General features: G+C 45.9%; 1 protein-coding gene across 2 annotated transcripts in view; it reads right to left on the reverse strand.

Moving 5' to 3' along the window:
• FAM120A (family with sequence similarity 120 member A) overlaps positions 1 to 14,278 on the reverse strand; it is a 110,755-nt gene that overhangs the window by 88,411 nt on the left and 8,066 nt on the right. The window contains exons 1-3 of one of the 2 annotated variants that reach the window (XM_044756746.2): positions 5,681 to 6,099; positions 4,315 to 4,561; positions 795 to 877 (exon numbers count right to left, since the gene is read on the reverse strand). In XM_044756746.2, the coding sequence (XP_044612681.1) occupies positions 795 to 877; positions 4,315 to 4,381 (150 nt within the window). In that variant the 5' untranslated portion in view covers positions 4,382 to 4,561; positions 5,681 to 6,099. Of the gene's footprint in view, positions 1 to 794; positions 878 to 4,314; positions 4,562 to 5,680; positions 6,100 to 14,278 lie in introns of those variants that run through there. The other variant, XM_044756744.2, reaches the window with a different exon arrangement.

Below are 14,278 nucleotides of genomic sequence, written 5' to 3' on the forward strand. Positions count from 1 at the left end.
ATAAGAAAGTAAATATTAAGTGTTAATACGACAGTACAAATGGACCATTTCTTTAATGAAATTGAGTCCCTCTGTCATTCAAAAAGCATTAAAGCCTGAACTAGACTTTTATAATTTTAGACGATTAGTAAGAAAGTTATGAAAATTATCAAACTACACTAAAATGTTGACCTAAGCAACAGATGACTCTATTACCAATCAAAAAAATTAGTATTTGTAAGTAATAAAATTAATATATAAAAACTTTAGCTAGGGGCTGGCCCGGTGGCGCAGCAGTTAAGTTCATGCACTGCACTTCAGCAGCCTGGGGTTCGCCAGTTTGGATCCCAGGCGTGGACCCAGATACCACTGCTCAGGCCATGCTGTGGCAGGCATCCCACATATAAAGTAGAGCAAGATGGGCATAGATGTTAGCTCAGGGCCAGTCTTCCTCAAAAAAATAAACAAACATATAAGTAAATTAAAAAAAGAGTCAGGCTCATTTAAGTCAAGACTAAATTTAAAAAAAAAAAAACTTTAGCTAAAAGATTTCCCCCTTTCTAGGTACAGCACATGAAGAATTCCTCTAAAGGAATTTTTAAGGACATCTATAAGTTTCCCTAAAATATAGGTGCTGGGAACAAGGTAGGTTGTTTTTTAAACAATGCAGATCCTGAAGTTAGGGGAAAGCATGATATTGCTAGTTTTGAGGCATATTTCCTTCTACAATAAAGGACTATTATTCACATCATTAAAGCAATAAGCAAAATCAACAGGTGATGACGACAAATGTTGCAAATGCAATGAACTTGTACCTTAAGTGAGGCTAGTGGATGTTCTGGACCAAGTAAACTCCAATGAAAGGAAGCCAGATCTTCATCAGGTAGAATGTGATTTCCTGGAACACAAACACGGACACCATGAAAGCCATCATCATGAGTGACACCAGGGAGAGTGAACATCACTGCACGCATGTTCTGTACCTTACCTTTGTCTGCTTGTCTCAGACTCTGCAACATAACTTCTTCGACCATCTCATGTGATACACCACATAAAACTTCCACACAGAAATTGAGACTATTTCTTCATCTTTTAATACAAAGAAACATGCAACAGGCTGACTTCTTGCAGCCGCCTCAAGTAGAGGATGAATGTCCAGCGTAGTTCCAACAGCATTCAAACTGAGCAAACCGCATAAAAACCTAAGCAACTCCCCAGCAAAGTACTGAGGTCAGTGTGATAATACTGGGATGCCAAATACCGACTCTGATACAAGTCCCACTTGTTCACGAGACGAGCATGGTTCACACTGCATTCTGTGAACGAGGTTCGACAGCAAAGACAGAACCTGCGCAGTCATAAAATCTCCCTAAGCCAGGTTAAGTGACACTGACTGCTGCTTGTGACATGGATCAACACCCTCCTCCTGTAATTTCCACCGCCACCCACAAATAGATGTGACAAAGCACAGACTGCAACACCACCAAGGAGTGCCATTCAGCTGTGTGCCGCCAGCAGGGCTGTGTCACAACAAGAACTGTATTCTGCTGAGAATCTACATTTTGGGGGACACTCTCCATTCACTGAAGTGCCTGGATGCCTGATACACTAACATCGTTAGTATATTAGTTATCTCGATGCAATATAAAAGCAGTAATTTCCTAAATTAATCTGTGATTTTTATATCACAATTTAATTACCTCCACACCGAGAGAGCATTCATTCATTAGCTGCTAACAGAAAGCAGAACGATGTGAGATCATCTGCAACACTGCTAACCATAATATTCTAAACACACAAGCACTGAACAGCCGTGATGTCCAGAGGAGCAGAGCTGAGTCCTCCGAGCCCAGGTACCGAGCTCTGCACTGCTCTCCTCTGCTCACGGTTGCACAGAACTTTACTGTTAGGAAGTAGGAAATATGGGGACTTTTTTTGAAGCTTCTGTCTCAAAAAATATTAAGCCAATTCCACCATCAGTAATAGTCTGTTAAAATTTGGGTCAAATGCTTAAATGAATATTCCATCCAACGTTTCTACAACAAAACAACTGAGAAAGCTATATTCTATTATGAAATGGACAAGAAAAACAATCTTTCTCATTTGAAGATACTGAAACTATTACACAAAATCTAAAATAAAAATGCTCACCCAATTAAGAGTTTATCTGCAACTCATCTAAATTTTTTGAAGAAATTCCAAACCCTAAATTAATTCATTACTCAATTATTCGAAATGTTACTAATGTTTTTCATTTATTTTAAATTTTACAAAACAATTGGGCTAGAAGAGTACGCACTGGCATTATCTGCCAAGAAATGTATTCAATGTCTCTTAAATAAGATAAACAAATATCCTTCCACATGTCAAATTAGCAAAGACATTCATACTCTAAAAGCATACAATCTTCCTATTCATCTAAAGTCAATTAACATGTCCAAATCATTCTGCATGACATTTAAGTAATTATGAAACTTTTCAGAACGTGCCCATCCCCATAATCACTTTTAATGTCAGAGAAAATATCCTTATTTTAATTTTGAAAATATGAAAGTATATTTAGAAAATTAGTTTTAATTCTCCAAATCCTCTCACAAGAGTTCCCGAAAAAAACGGACAGAAAACAGCCAACACTGACTTAAAGACACATACTTGAGATTAGATCCAAACAAACAAGACAACCTGTGAAATTGGAATTCTGTCAACTGATTCTTATACAATTTTAAATGCCATCACCAAATAATACATGGAAAATTGTGGCTCCCTCACTATAATTTCTAATTGTGTAAAACTTTTTTGGAATGTTTATAAAAATCTGATAACTAGAAATTTCTAAAAATTACCCACAATATAATTCCCCTCTTAAACACGACTGGATGGGATGCTAACCTCGCCAGAAAACAAACTGTGAGAGTACCATAAGGCCTCACTTAGCTGGAGAACACAGAGCTTTCAAAAAGGGCCTGCGTCCCAAACAGCCCAACTCCGTCCGTGCAGGGCCTGGGTTCTAATCATGAGAGGGCCTCACTCAGAACACGTTTACCCATATTGTAGACACAGTTCTTACAAACTCCCAGCAAAATAGAGCTGGCTACTGAAGCAGCTCGAGAGACAGGAGCACAAGACAAGCACAAGACAGGAGAGCGGAGAGGAGAGATAAGAAAGGAAACAAAAATGAAACACAGACATAAAGTGACAGGTGAATATATCACCTACTGGAAAGTCATTTTTAAGTGAAAGAATTTAATATATAAACCTTAGTTAAAACAAGCTTTCGTCACTTCTGAGTATTTGGCATTAGGAATTCTTCCAAGACTGTTTTTAGATTTTTTTTCTTTTCTGAGGCAGATTAGCCCTGAGCTAACTGCTGCCGATCCTCCTCTTTTTGCTGAGGAAGACTAGCCCTGAGCTAACATCCGTGCCCATCTTCCTCTACTTTATATGTGGGACACCTACCACAGCATGGCTTGACAAATGGTGCCATGTCTGCACCCGGGATCCAAACCGGCAAACCCTGGGCCAGCGAGAAGTGGAAGGTGCAAACTTAACCACTGCGCCACCAGGCCAGCCCAATAGACATTTATATCTTTACTTAAAATGTAGGCACTGGAAACAAGGAAAATAGTTTATTTTTGTTGTTTTTCTTTTAAAGTAGTGTGTATCGCAAAAGTGAGGGGAAGACGTAGGGGCTGGCCCCGTGGCCGAGTGGTTAAGTTCGCGCGCTCCGCTGCAGGCAGCCCAGTGTTTCGTTGGTTCGAATCCTGGGTGCGGACATGGCGCTGCTCATCAAGCCACGCTGGGGCAGCGTCCCGCATGCCACAACTAGAAGGACCCACAACGAAGAAGATACAACTATGTGCTGGGGGGCTTTGGGGAGAAAAAGGAAAAATAAAATCTTTAAAAAAAAAAAAAAAGTGAGGGGAAGACGTGACAGGGCTAATTTCACAGCGTAGTCTCCTCTATAATAAACATAATAGATGCCAAAGGTTTAAAGATCTAATTTTTATGGTGAGAATGCATTAAGATTTGTGATTTTAAGATGTTATTGCCCCCAAACTTCAAGTGAATTTATTCACAAAATTAGTTTTTTGGCCTGAACAGACCAATGTATTTATGAACAATACATAAATGAACACTTAAGAACAAAAGCACATTATCAGCAACAACAAAAAATAATACCGAGTAAGGAACGCCACTGAAAAGGAAGCTGTTCCCTGGTTGTTTTAAACTTAAGACACAATGCAAAGCATCCCAGCATTACAATTTAAAAAGATCAGTATGTTCCCAGTACACAACTCCCTGTAAATCGAAACCGTTTTCACGGTGCCCACCTACCTAACAGAGCGGCAAAGATGGGGAAGCGGTTTGGGTTCAGGTCCAGCTGCTTGGCCACCTCGTGCATCAGGTACTGGCTCGTGGTGAGACTCTTCCCGTTCCGGCTCAGTTTCAGGGCGTGGGCACTGAAGTAGTAGGGGATGTTGCACAGCGCATAATCAGAGTCATATGCAACCAAGCCGTGGAAGCCGTTTTCTCTGCAGAAACCAATCACTTCTTGATGATGGTCCTCGATGCTCTGCGCAACCTGTGCAAGTGAGAAGAAAGCTCGTCACAGACTGGCTCCGCAGCAGCACGCACTCAACGCGCAGACGCAGACCCGTCTACACAGATCCTGCATGCTCCAGATACGAAAACAGCCGAGAGAGCCAGACAGGCAAAAGGGCCATCAGGAAGCCTGCAGAACACTGCTCAAACAAGAAAGCCCGTGGGACACCATCTCCCGGCCAGTAGCTATGATCCCACCCAGACTGCAAATTCACTCTCAATTTCCTGTCAAGTGCAAAGATCACCCAACTTAAAAATATATGATGCCAGCTGAACTTTGGGACAGTATTTTTGAAGGAAAAGAGAGAAAAGGGAAAAAAGACTGAAAAGCGAAATGAAGAAGAGTGAAGGAAGAAACAGACAGACGTCAGCCACCCTCAGTGAAGCCAAAGTAATTTCTTCAAGGAGATCAAATGTATCAAATAGGTGAAATAATCATAAAAATTTTCTCTTAATAAAAGCTAAGTAGTATCCATCACCTACGTGTCTACTTTTTATACACCCTGGCGCATTCAGCACAGGGGATAATAATAAAGACGAACACATCTTCCCCCCAAAACAGTGGTCACATGCTCATTGTGTGCAAAGGCCCAGGCCCGGTGGGCGCCCCAGGTTCAGGACCACCCTGGAGACGAGGCCTGCCCAAATCCACTGCCTTCTCAGGGATGACCACAAGCCAAAGCTGCTGCTTCCCGCCCTGCCTCTGCCAACGGTCACCCCATCTACCTCAGGCATCCCTGACTTTGGGGGGGCCAGAGACTCTCTACTGCTAGAAATATACCAGAAGATACCGACACACGTTTCCCTAAAATGAATAAAATCAAAGACAGTCGATTCCTCTCCTGCTGTTTCCCAAACTCATTCGTCCAACGACAATCTGGGACGTTTTGTTTCCACAATGTAAGGCATTTTAGAAAACAGAATTTTAAACTCAAGCAGGTGATTCAACTACCCGGAACTAAGCCTCCACAGAGCCCTAAAGCCGAAACCGCGAGCCCTGCAACGGAAATTCCCAGAACGGCGCTGCCCAATGGTGGCCACGTTCAACTAAAGCTAAATTACGCGGGAAACCAAGCTGGCGCGGTCAAGGGTCACCCACCGGTGGTCAGCGCAGGGCTGCTCGCATTTCTCGCTGACTCACAGAGAAGGGGTCTCCAAACTCTGCTGCGAAGTGAACTACAAGGAAAGCTCACTCCGAGGAAAGCAGCCCAGCGAAGGCACCTCGCCGGGGGCCGGGAGCGGGGGGGCGGACCGTGCGGGGGCCGGGCCGCCGCGGGGAGGCCGCGCGCTGAGGGACACACGAAGCCCGGCCCTGTCCGCGCAGGCAAAAGCAAATCCTAACGGAAAACCATTCTCTGCATCCTCATGATAAACATTTTGATTAAAATATTTTACTTTACAAAAAAGAACACCCAGCGTGTCCATTAACGCTCCGTTCCCTAGACGAGGAGAGCGCCCTCGCGGCCGGCTCCGCGCGCTCCACACACTCCGCGGACCCCGGCCCGCCAGGCCCCGCCCGCCTCAGAGCCCACACCGAGCAGCACGCATGCGCGCGGGCTCCCCCGCCGCCACGGGCGGAGCCCCGGCCCCGGGACTTCCGGAAGGCGGCCGCCGCTCCCGCGCCAGACCGGCGCGCGCCGAGCCCCGCCGCCGGCGGCCGCGTTGCAGCCGCTCTTCCGGACACTGCGGCTGCACGCCGTCCAGCCTGGCCCGTCCGCTCCCCGCTCGGCGGCCGGAGATGACGCGGCTCGTCTTCCCGCGCGCTCTCGGCGGCCTCACCGCCCGACGCCCTCACTGCCCGCCGCGCAGCGGGAGAGAAGGGCCGGCCCCGCGGGTGGCGCGGGCGGCCAGCGGACTCAGGGCAGTGGGGACCGGCGGGCGGGCGGGAGTCAGCGCGGCAGACTCGGTGCCTCAGGGCGGCGGAAGTCAGCGTGGCGGGCACCCGGGCGGGCGGGCGCCGCCTCCAGAGCTGGGAGACGCTCGGCCTCTCTGACCCAGTGACCCCACTCCAGGAAACGGAGCCTAAGAAACCAACGCACCGGGTCAAACGCTGGGAGCAGGAACAGGGTCGGGAGACTCGTGTGGGAACAGGTAAGCGAACTGTCAGGCGCTGGGGAAGCGACAGAACGGACGGCGTTCTGGAATGCGACCCCCGTCCCTGCGGCCACGTGGCAGCGGGTCTGCGGAGGAGACCGGAAGGGAAAAGGCCAAAGGCAGCACTGCGCCAGGGTGGTGCGATTACGCTTCAAACCCTTGTTAAAAGAAGTCGTCCCATAAAAAGCTCCCGCAGCGCTACCGGCCACGCGCCGCGGCCCGGGGACAGCGCTGCTCCCTGGCCCGCCCGCCCAGACTACGAGGCGCGGCGTCCGCATCCGCCGCCGGCGGTCTGGCCTGGCACCCGGCACCCGGCAAGCACCGAGAGGATGGAAACGCTGGGGCCCGTCGCGGGGGCGCCGGAGAGTCCCGACACCGCCTGGAGAGGGGAATGAGCTCTGGCCATCCGGCGGACCGCGCTCCTCTGCCTCGGGGCGGAAGGTGGAGCTCCGCAGCCGCCCCTCCCACGCCTCGACCCGCAGAGCGCCGGCTCAGATGCGGTCCACTCAGAGCAGAGTGGACGAAGCATTAATTCACCACCACGCTAATTTGCAAATGATTAACAACACCTGACTGCCCCCGGCACGCCCAAGCCGACCGAATGCAGCCCGCTAGACGAGCTCCTAGAACGACAGGGAAAGGAACGGCGCCCAGGCGCAGACCTCTGCGCCCCGCCTCTGGCTCGCTTCCTGTCGCGGACGCCCTGAGGGACGGCCACCCGGAGAACCCAAATGTCCAAGTTCCACTTCTGGCCCGACGCCCAGCCGGCCCAGCTAGCAACGTACAATTAACGGATCTCGACGATTCCTTCACCTTCTAAGATGCTCGTATGCTTCCCCACTGTTAAAACCCACTCTGCCTTTATCTGAGGAAAAGCAACATGGCATTAATTAAAGCCACAAGGACAGAGATGCGGTCCTTTCCAAGAGGCAAAGGACGGAAGCATGCAGCAGCCAGCACAGACCCCGTCTGCGGAAGAGGGACGAGCTGACAGTGGGCCCAACACGACCACACACTGTCCAGACCCACAGGATGGGACATCCCATACAGAGAATGAACTTCAGAGTGTGCCAAGGATGTCGGAGTGCCAGGACAGAATGCAGACTGACGGCGTATTGTGCTGTATGATAAAATGTCTGGAACGACCCCACTGAGCGGGCAGGGGAGCTGCCCTACGTAACTCTGGAAAACAGGGTTTGGAGTAGAAGCAGTGCCATCTGAGGACAGACGCTGAACTCTCCTTGGTAATCTGTGTCTCGCAAGGGTACAGGGGTGCGGGGGGACAACACTGAACCACGTCACACGTGTAAGGCTGGAGTAAACCGATGAGCCGGGCATCTCGTCATTGGACGGGGTTACAAATTCGCAAAGGGAGGCGGCCAGCCTGACCTGTGGTGCTGAGTTGGCCATAGAGACGTCTGCAAGAATTGGCATGTAGGGGACAACACAGCAGCCACTAGAGGTAAGTGTGCACAGGTAGGTTAGCCTACACACATCCCTCTCCAGCAGTCAGCCAAGGGCCTAGAAGCAACGACACCCCAGGGGCAAGAACTTCCACACCCCAATCTGGCTTCTAAATACTGCTCTCCACTACACAAAACCGGGGCCACTGAGGAAAACGGGGTTGGGGGGGGCCAATCCAAGATGAGCCCACAACAGCTATCTCGTGGCGCCAGCAAGGAAGGCAGTGCTCACAAAAGGCAGGACAAGGCGTGTCAGAGGGACAAGGACGCCCACCTGATGGTCAAAGCTGGAAGAATTTGTGCAACAAAATAATTTACTACTGAGCTATAACCCAACGTACAAAGTGAATACATAAGTCCACACTGATATAAACAAATGATGGGATAAAATAAAGGGGGAAGAGGCAAATCCTCCCCACAGAAGAATTGAAACAATAATGTAAAATCCCTCCCCAATAGGTGGAGTTTGTTCCCACCACACTGCTTGACTAAAAGACCACTTCCAGAGAACCAAACAACAAAGGGGACAGCAGTCACGTCACAGAGCAGACGCCCAGCAGACACCACCGTGGGACGGTATGACAAGATGGGCACTGTACCTCTGGGGTCTTCTCCCCAAATCACGAGAACACATCAGAGAGCCCAAATTGGAGGCAAGCCTACAAAATACCTGATCAGGACTCCAAAAGTCTCGAGGTCACCAGAGACAAGCAGATGCTGAGGAGCTGTCCCAGACCACAGGGGACTAGGGAAACAAGATGCCTTAGGGTGAGCGGGTACCCTGGATTGGGTCCTGGAGCTGAAGAGGACACTGATGAGAAACAGATGAATGAAGCATATAATGCAGTGAATGGTACTGTACCAATGCCAATGTCTTAGTTTTGATAATTGTACCAGCTCAGAGGATGTTAACACACATGGAAGCAAGTGAAGAATATTTGGGCACTTTCTGTACCACCTCTGCAACTTTTCTAAAAACCTAAAATTATTGCAAAGTAAGAAGATTATTTTAAAAATAAAGAAGTCAACAGTCGACAAGCCTCCAGCGAAAAGACTATTCTAAGCTACTTCATCAGGCAAATGAAGCACTGACAGGTCCGAACTGCAAAGTCTCCAGGAGCCTGTGACATGAAAAAACAGCTCTCCCCAGACAGTCAGCTGAGGGCAGCAGGAAAGCCCAGCACAGATGGGACTGGGTTAACTATAAACCTAACAATGAATGAAGCAAGCCCAACAACCAAGAACATCTGTGAGAGGCCCAGCAACAAGTCCTCCAGACTCACGGCCAGGAGCCTGAGAGTCGGAGCGGAGGGCTGGAGCGGGTAACTCCATGCAAGGTTTGGGGGGGACAGGAAGGAGGTCTGGGTTGCATCAAAATAGGACTTGAGAGGCAGTTATTTGATGAAAAATAAAAATTAAATGCCAGAGGTTATGCTTACAGGAAGCGGGTCTGAAAGGGCGTCAGCCGTGGTCCTCCTCTGAGGGTGTCCTGTCTTCTGATTAGAAGGCCTTTGGTCCCTCAGTTCCATTTTTCTAATCTACTCTCACCAACTCCTGGGCCTTCCAGCTCCTGGGTCAGACTAGGCACTGTACAAAGACACTGGTATGTCTAGTTCTTAATTCTAATTTTAGAAGTGAGTAAAAACGATTAAATACAATGTTGGGAAGATTATTTCAATTTGAACTCCCAAAAAGTATAAGGCAAGCTGAAGAACTGAGCCCAGAGACCCACATACTTCCAGGGGATAACAGAAGGGGTGGAGCCTCCCACCCAGAGCAAGCCAGACTTGGAATTACACTTAGCATCCTTAGGAAAACCCCATGCTGGTAAGCAGGGACCACCCGCCGCTCAATAAAGGCACCAGGCCTTGACTGACGTTTGCGGTGCTGCCATCACCCCCCGTCAAAATGCAGCTTCCAGTCAGGGGAGTGAGATCCAAGAGTCCTGCATGGGAGCATGGAGCAGGTGACTCTGCTCCTGCCACGTGTGTGGGAGCCACATCCAGACCGGGAACCATGAAACACCTCCCCTCAGCTCTCCACCCATCCATCCTCAAGACATGCAGGGGATGCAGTCAGTGTGGAAGAGATTTGGTAGCTGGCAAAATGTCTCATTTTTGGTCCTAATGAAGTATTTTATACTTAGTTGGGAATAATTTCATGCTACTATATATTGCCACAGAAGCCTAGGTAAATCTTTTTGTCTCAGTAGTTTTAAGTGTCATCATTAAAAAGGCAGATACATCAAAACTCAGTATTTTTACCAAGAATAATGACTAAAAACTTCCCAAACTTGCTTTGCAAGGGTAACTACTAATGCGGAAAGCAGCTATGGGGACAGTCTCGTAAGACAGCCTTCCTTACTCCTAATCGCCAGTGAAGAAGCACCTGTACGGTGAGGTCTGCCTCTAGCATCACTGCCGACTTTATGCGTTCTGTGTCTCCATTTCTTCTGCAGAAATAATAGTACCCTACCTCACAGGGCAGCTGTGACGCTCCAATGAGTTGCTACGTACAGCTCTGAACCATTCATAAATCATAAGCGCTGAACACGTGTCAGATACTCTTTAAGTGAGCTATGCGACAAAAGATCTGCTTCTTCATACTTTTCATGTAGGACATGAAACACGATGAGTTGTCATAAATAGATTCTCTGACACAAAGAAAAAAATACTCTATGTGGTTATTTAGAATAATTTTACACCATCTCAGAGAGTAATGTGACACACCATCCAGCCAGCTGCCAGACTTAAAAGATATGTCAACCTGAGCACAAGGGGATATGAGTCGACCTAAATTCTTGTTTCAAAAAAATCAGGCTTTGACTTTTATCCAGCTGAACTAGTCACTAGGAATTAGGAGGGTAAAACTCACCCAGGCTACTTACTACCTACTCAAGTCCAGCAGAAGAATGAGAACATAAAAGTCAACTCCAATTTGGTGGAAGATTTTTATTGTCATTGCTTACTTTAAAAGGGCAGTTTAAATGTTACAACACACATTAGCAATGTCTCTGAAAGGAAATCTCTCCCCCTCAGGAAATCTGAACTCAGAGCTGAGTGTCTTACCTTACGCATCTCGTTTATTCTGTAAGAATTGGCTGTAGTGCTCTTAAAAGCAAAGAAAAATAATTTCTTTTAAAATAAGGGAGTGGCATGTGCCAAGATTCTCAACTTCATTAATCATAAGGGAAATGTAAATCAAAACCACAAATGACATACCATTTCACATCCATTAGGATGGCTACCAAAAAAAAAACCAAACAGAAATAAGCTAGGTGTTGGCGAGGATGTGGAGAAATTGGAACCTTTGTACATTGCTGGTGGGAATGGAAAATGGTGCAGCTGCCGTGGACAACAGAGCAGCAGTTCCTCAGAAAGTTAAGCACAGATTTACTATATGACCTAGCAATTCCACTTCCAGGTATATGCCTAAAAGAATTGAAAGCAGGGACTCAAAACAGATATTTGCACCCCCATTTTCATAGCAATATTGCTCACAATAGCCAAAAGGTGGAAGCAACCCAAGTATCCATCAGTGGATGAATGAATAAGTAAAATGTGGTCCATCCATACAATGGAATATTATCCAGCCTTGAAAAGGAAGAAAATTCTGATACATGCTACAACATGGATGAACCTTGAGGACATTATGCTCAGTGAAATGAGCCAGTCACAAAAGGACAAATACTGTGTGATTCCACTCATATGAGGGACGTAGAGGAGTCAAACCCATAGAAACAGAAAGTAGGATGATGGGTACTGGGGGCTGGGGGAGATGAATGTTTAATGGGACAGAGTTTCAGTTTGGGAGGATGAGAAAGTTCTGGAGATGGATAGTGGTGATGTTTGCACAACACTGTGAATGTACTTAATGCCATAGAGAGCTATACACTTAAAAATGGTTAAAATGATAAAAATTTTTATGTATAGTTTATCACAATTTAAAAAATAAAAATGTATAATAATAAAAAGAGGGTGGTGCCCCATCTCCCCTCTCCTCAGGAATCCTAGGCACCTGGCTCCAAGATGTAACCTCCTACTTGTCAAAAGACAGAAGTTTTATTTTTCCCTTTGGTAATGACCTTAGCATGCATGTAATGGATTGTATCTGCCAGGCTATATAAAAGGGTGAGATTTCTTTTTTTCTTTGCCATCTCTTTAGCAGACTGCCTGTGATGAAATTACAGTCTGGTTCAATGCTTATTCAATAGTAAGGCTGTTTCTTTCTCTGCTAAGACAAAGTTAAGTAAGAGAGTGGATGTCATAAAAGAAATGCAAATTAAACTTTATAAACTTTAAAAATAAAAAGATAGAAGAGTGAAAAAAACACCAATATTGTATTCACTGTCTATTTAGCCTACTATATTAATCTCCTAATGACTCAGCTAACTCCTAGCAATATTCTTCTTGTTAAAAATCTAATTCTAAAATACAGTACATCAAAATTTAAGTTTCAGGATTTAGGAAAATGAATCTCAGATCGATACAATTTATTTCAAGATGGTGAAACTTGCAAACTCTTTACTGAAATATTTTATGGCTCACATAGGTGCAGGAGATTGAAAACCACAGAGCACAGCCAGGCAGCACAGAGAGGCCCTCCCCACTGGGACTGGCTGGCACTCTGCTCGTAGAGACGAACAATGAACTCCAGAACTCTGAAAACTCAACCCTCCAGCACACTTAGCTACACTAAGTGCAAAATGCGAACAACATGGTAGGTTCAGTCTTTCCAAAGAATTTAATTTATTCCAGAGACAAGTGAGAAATGCCAAGTGACTAGGGCACAAAGAGATCACAGATGCTTAACGACTGTAGATTTACCATCACCTTTGCAGATAATTTAGAGATAATTTAGGACCAGTTCAACCCTAAACTGGCCCTAAGATGCCTAGAAACGATATTTGATAGAACCAGGTATAAGGAGGGAGAAAAGGTGGCTAAATTCGGCCGATTTCCCTAAGCAGTCACCAGTGTACTTCAATACAGCTCCTAAGCTAAGAAGCATAAAGGGCTTATTCAAAGATCAAGGCTCTGCGCCAGGTGGGCAAGCCGAAACTACTTATCCATGGAAGTGACTCGACTATGGGTTTGAACAGTTAAACTTTCTACATCCTTCTGCCATCACACTGCCTCCAACAAGGGCTCGAGTAACTGGTGAGTGGAACTGACTTATTTGTCCACATCAAATATATTCTGAACACCTGCTATACCCAGGTAACGTCCTAAGAGCTGGATAACAGGCTAGGTCATCACAGGTCTTACTTTCTAGAGAAAACATACACATCAGTAAAAAATGAAATAAACAATCCCAGCTAGACAGAGACATTGGAGAATTTTAGAATATTTTTACTTGAACTCTGATCATTTATGTCTAATTGTTCTATTTAGAAAATTTTGCCTATAAATCCAGTGGAAAATAAATCTAATTTTTCAAATTCCGAAGTGTCTCCTCTTCAGGGTGGGAGGTGGGCAAAATGGGTGAAGGGGGTCAAAAGGTACACACCTCCAGTTATAAAATAAATAAGTCCTGGGACGCAATGCAGGGCATGGTGACTACAGTCTTGCAGTCTTGTATATTTGAAAGTTGCTAAGAGAGTAGATCTTAAAAGTTCTTATGAGAAAAAAAATTTCCAACTGTGTGGTGACAGATGTTGACTTACTGTGGTGATCATTTCACAATATATGCATATAAATCATTATGTTATATTCCTGAAACTAATACAATATTATACATCCTTATATCTCAATAAAAAATAATAAAGAATCTTCTCTTCATATTACATGGAATCTGGCATTTATTCCTATGGTCGATCACTTACTAAGGCTGGAATGTGTAACGTGTTAATTAGTTTCTTTCCATTGTATAAAACAAAATGAAGAGCCATGCGAGTCAAGGAATATGTGAGAGACAGGGTGTGTACATGTGTGTATTTTAATTTAGAAAACTAAGCTGCATTTCTGATTATTTTTTCTTCCTAGTATACTTAGAAATCTCTATTTCAAACATTCATACGGCTTTACGAAGGTACAAAGCTTAGAATTCTTTGGTGTGTTCACATCAGGATTTCCTAGCCTGGGCACAACCCACATTTCGGGCTGGACAGTTCTTTGCTGTGGGGCCATCCTGTGCCTTGT

Source organism: Equus asinus, chromosome 23, assembly GCF_041296235.1.
Source record: "Equus asinus isolate D_3611 breed Donkey chromosome 23, EquAss-T2T_v2, whole genome shotgun sequence".
Lineage (NCBI taxonomy): Eukaryota > Metazoa > Chordata > Mammalia > Perissodactyla > Equidae > Equus > Equus asinus.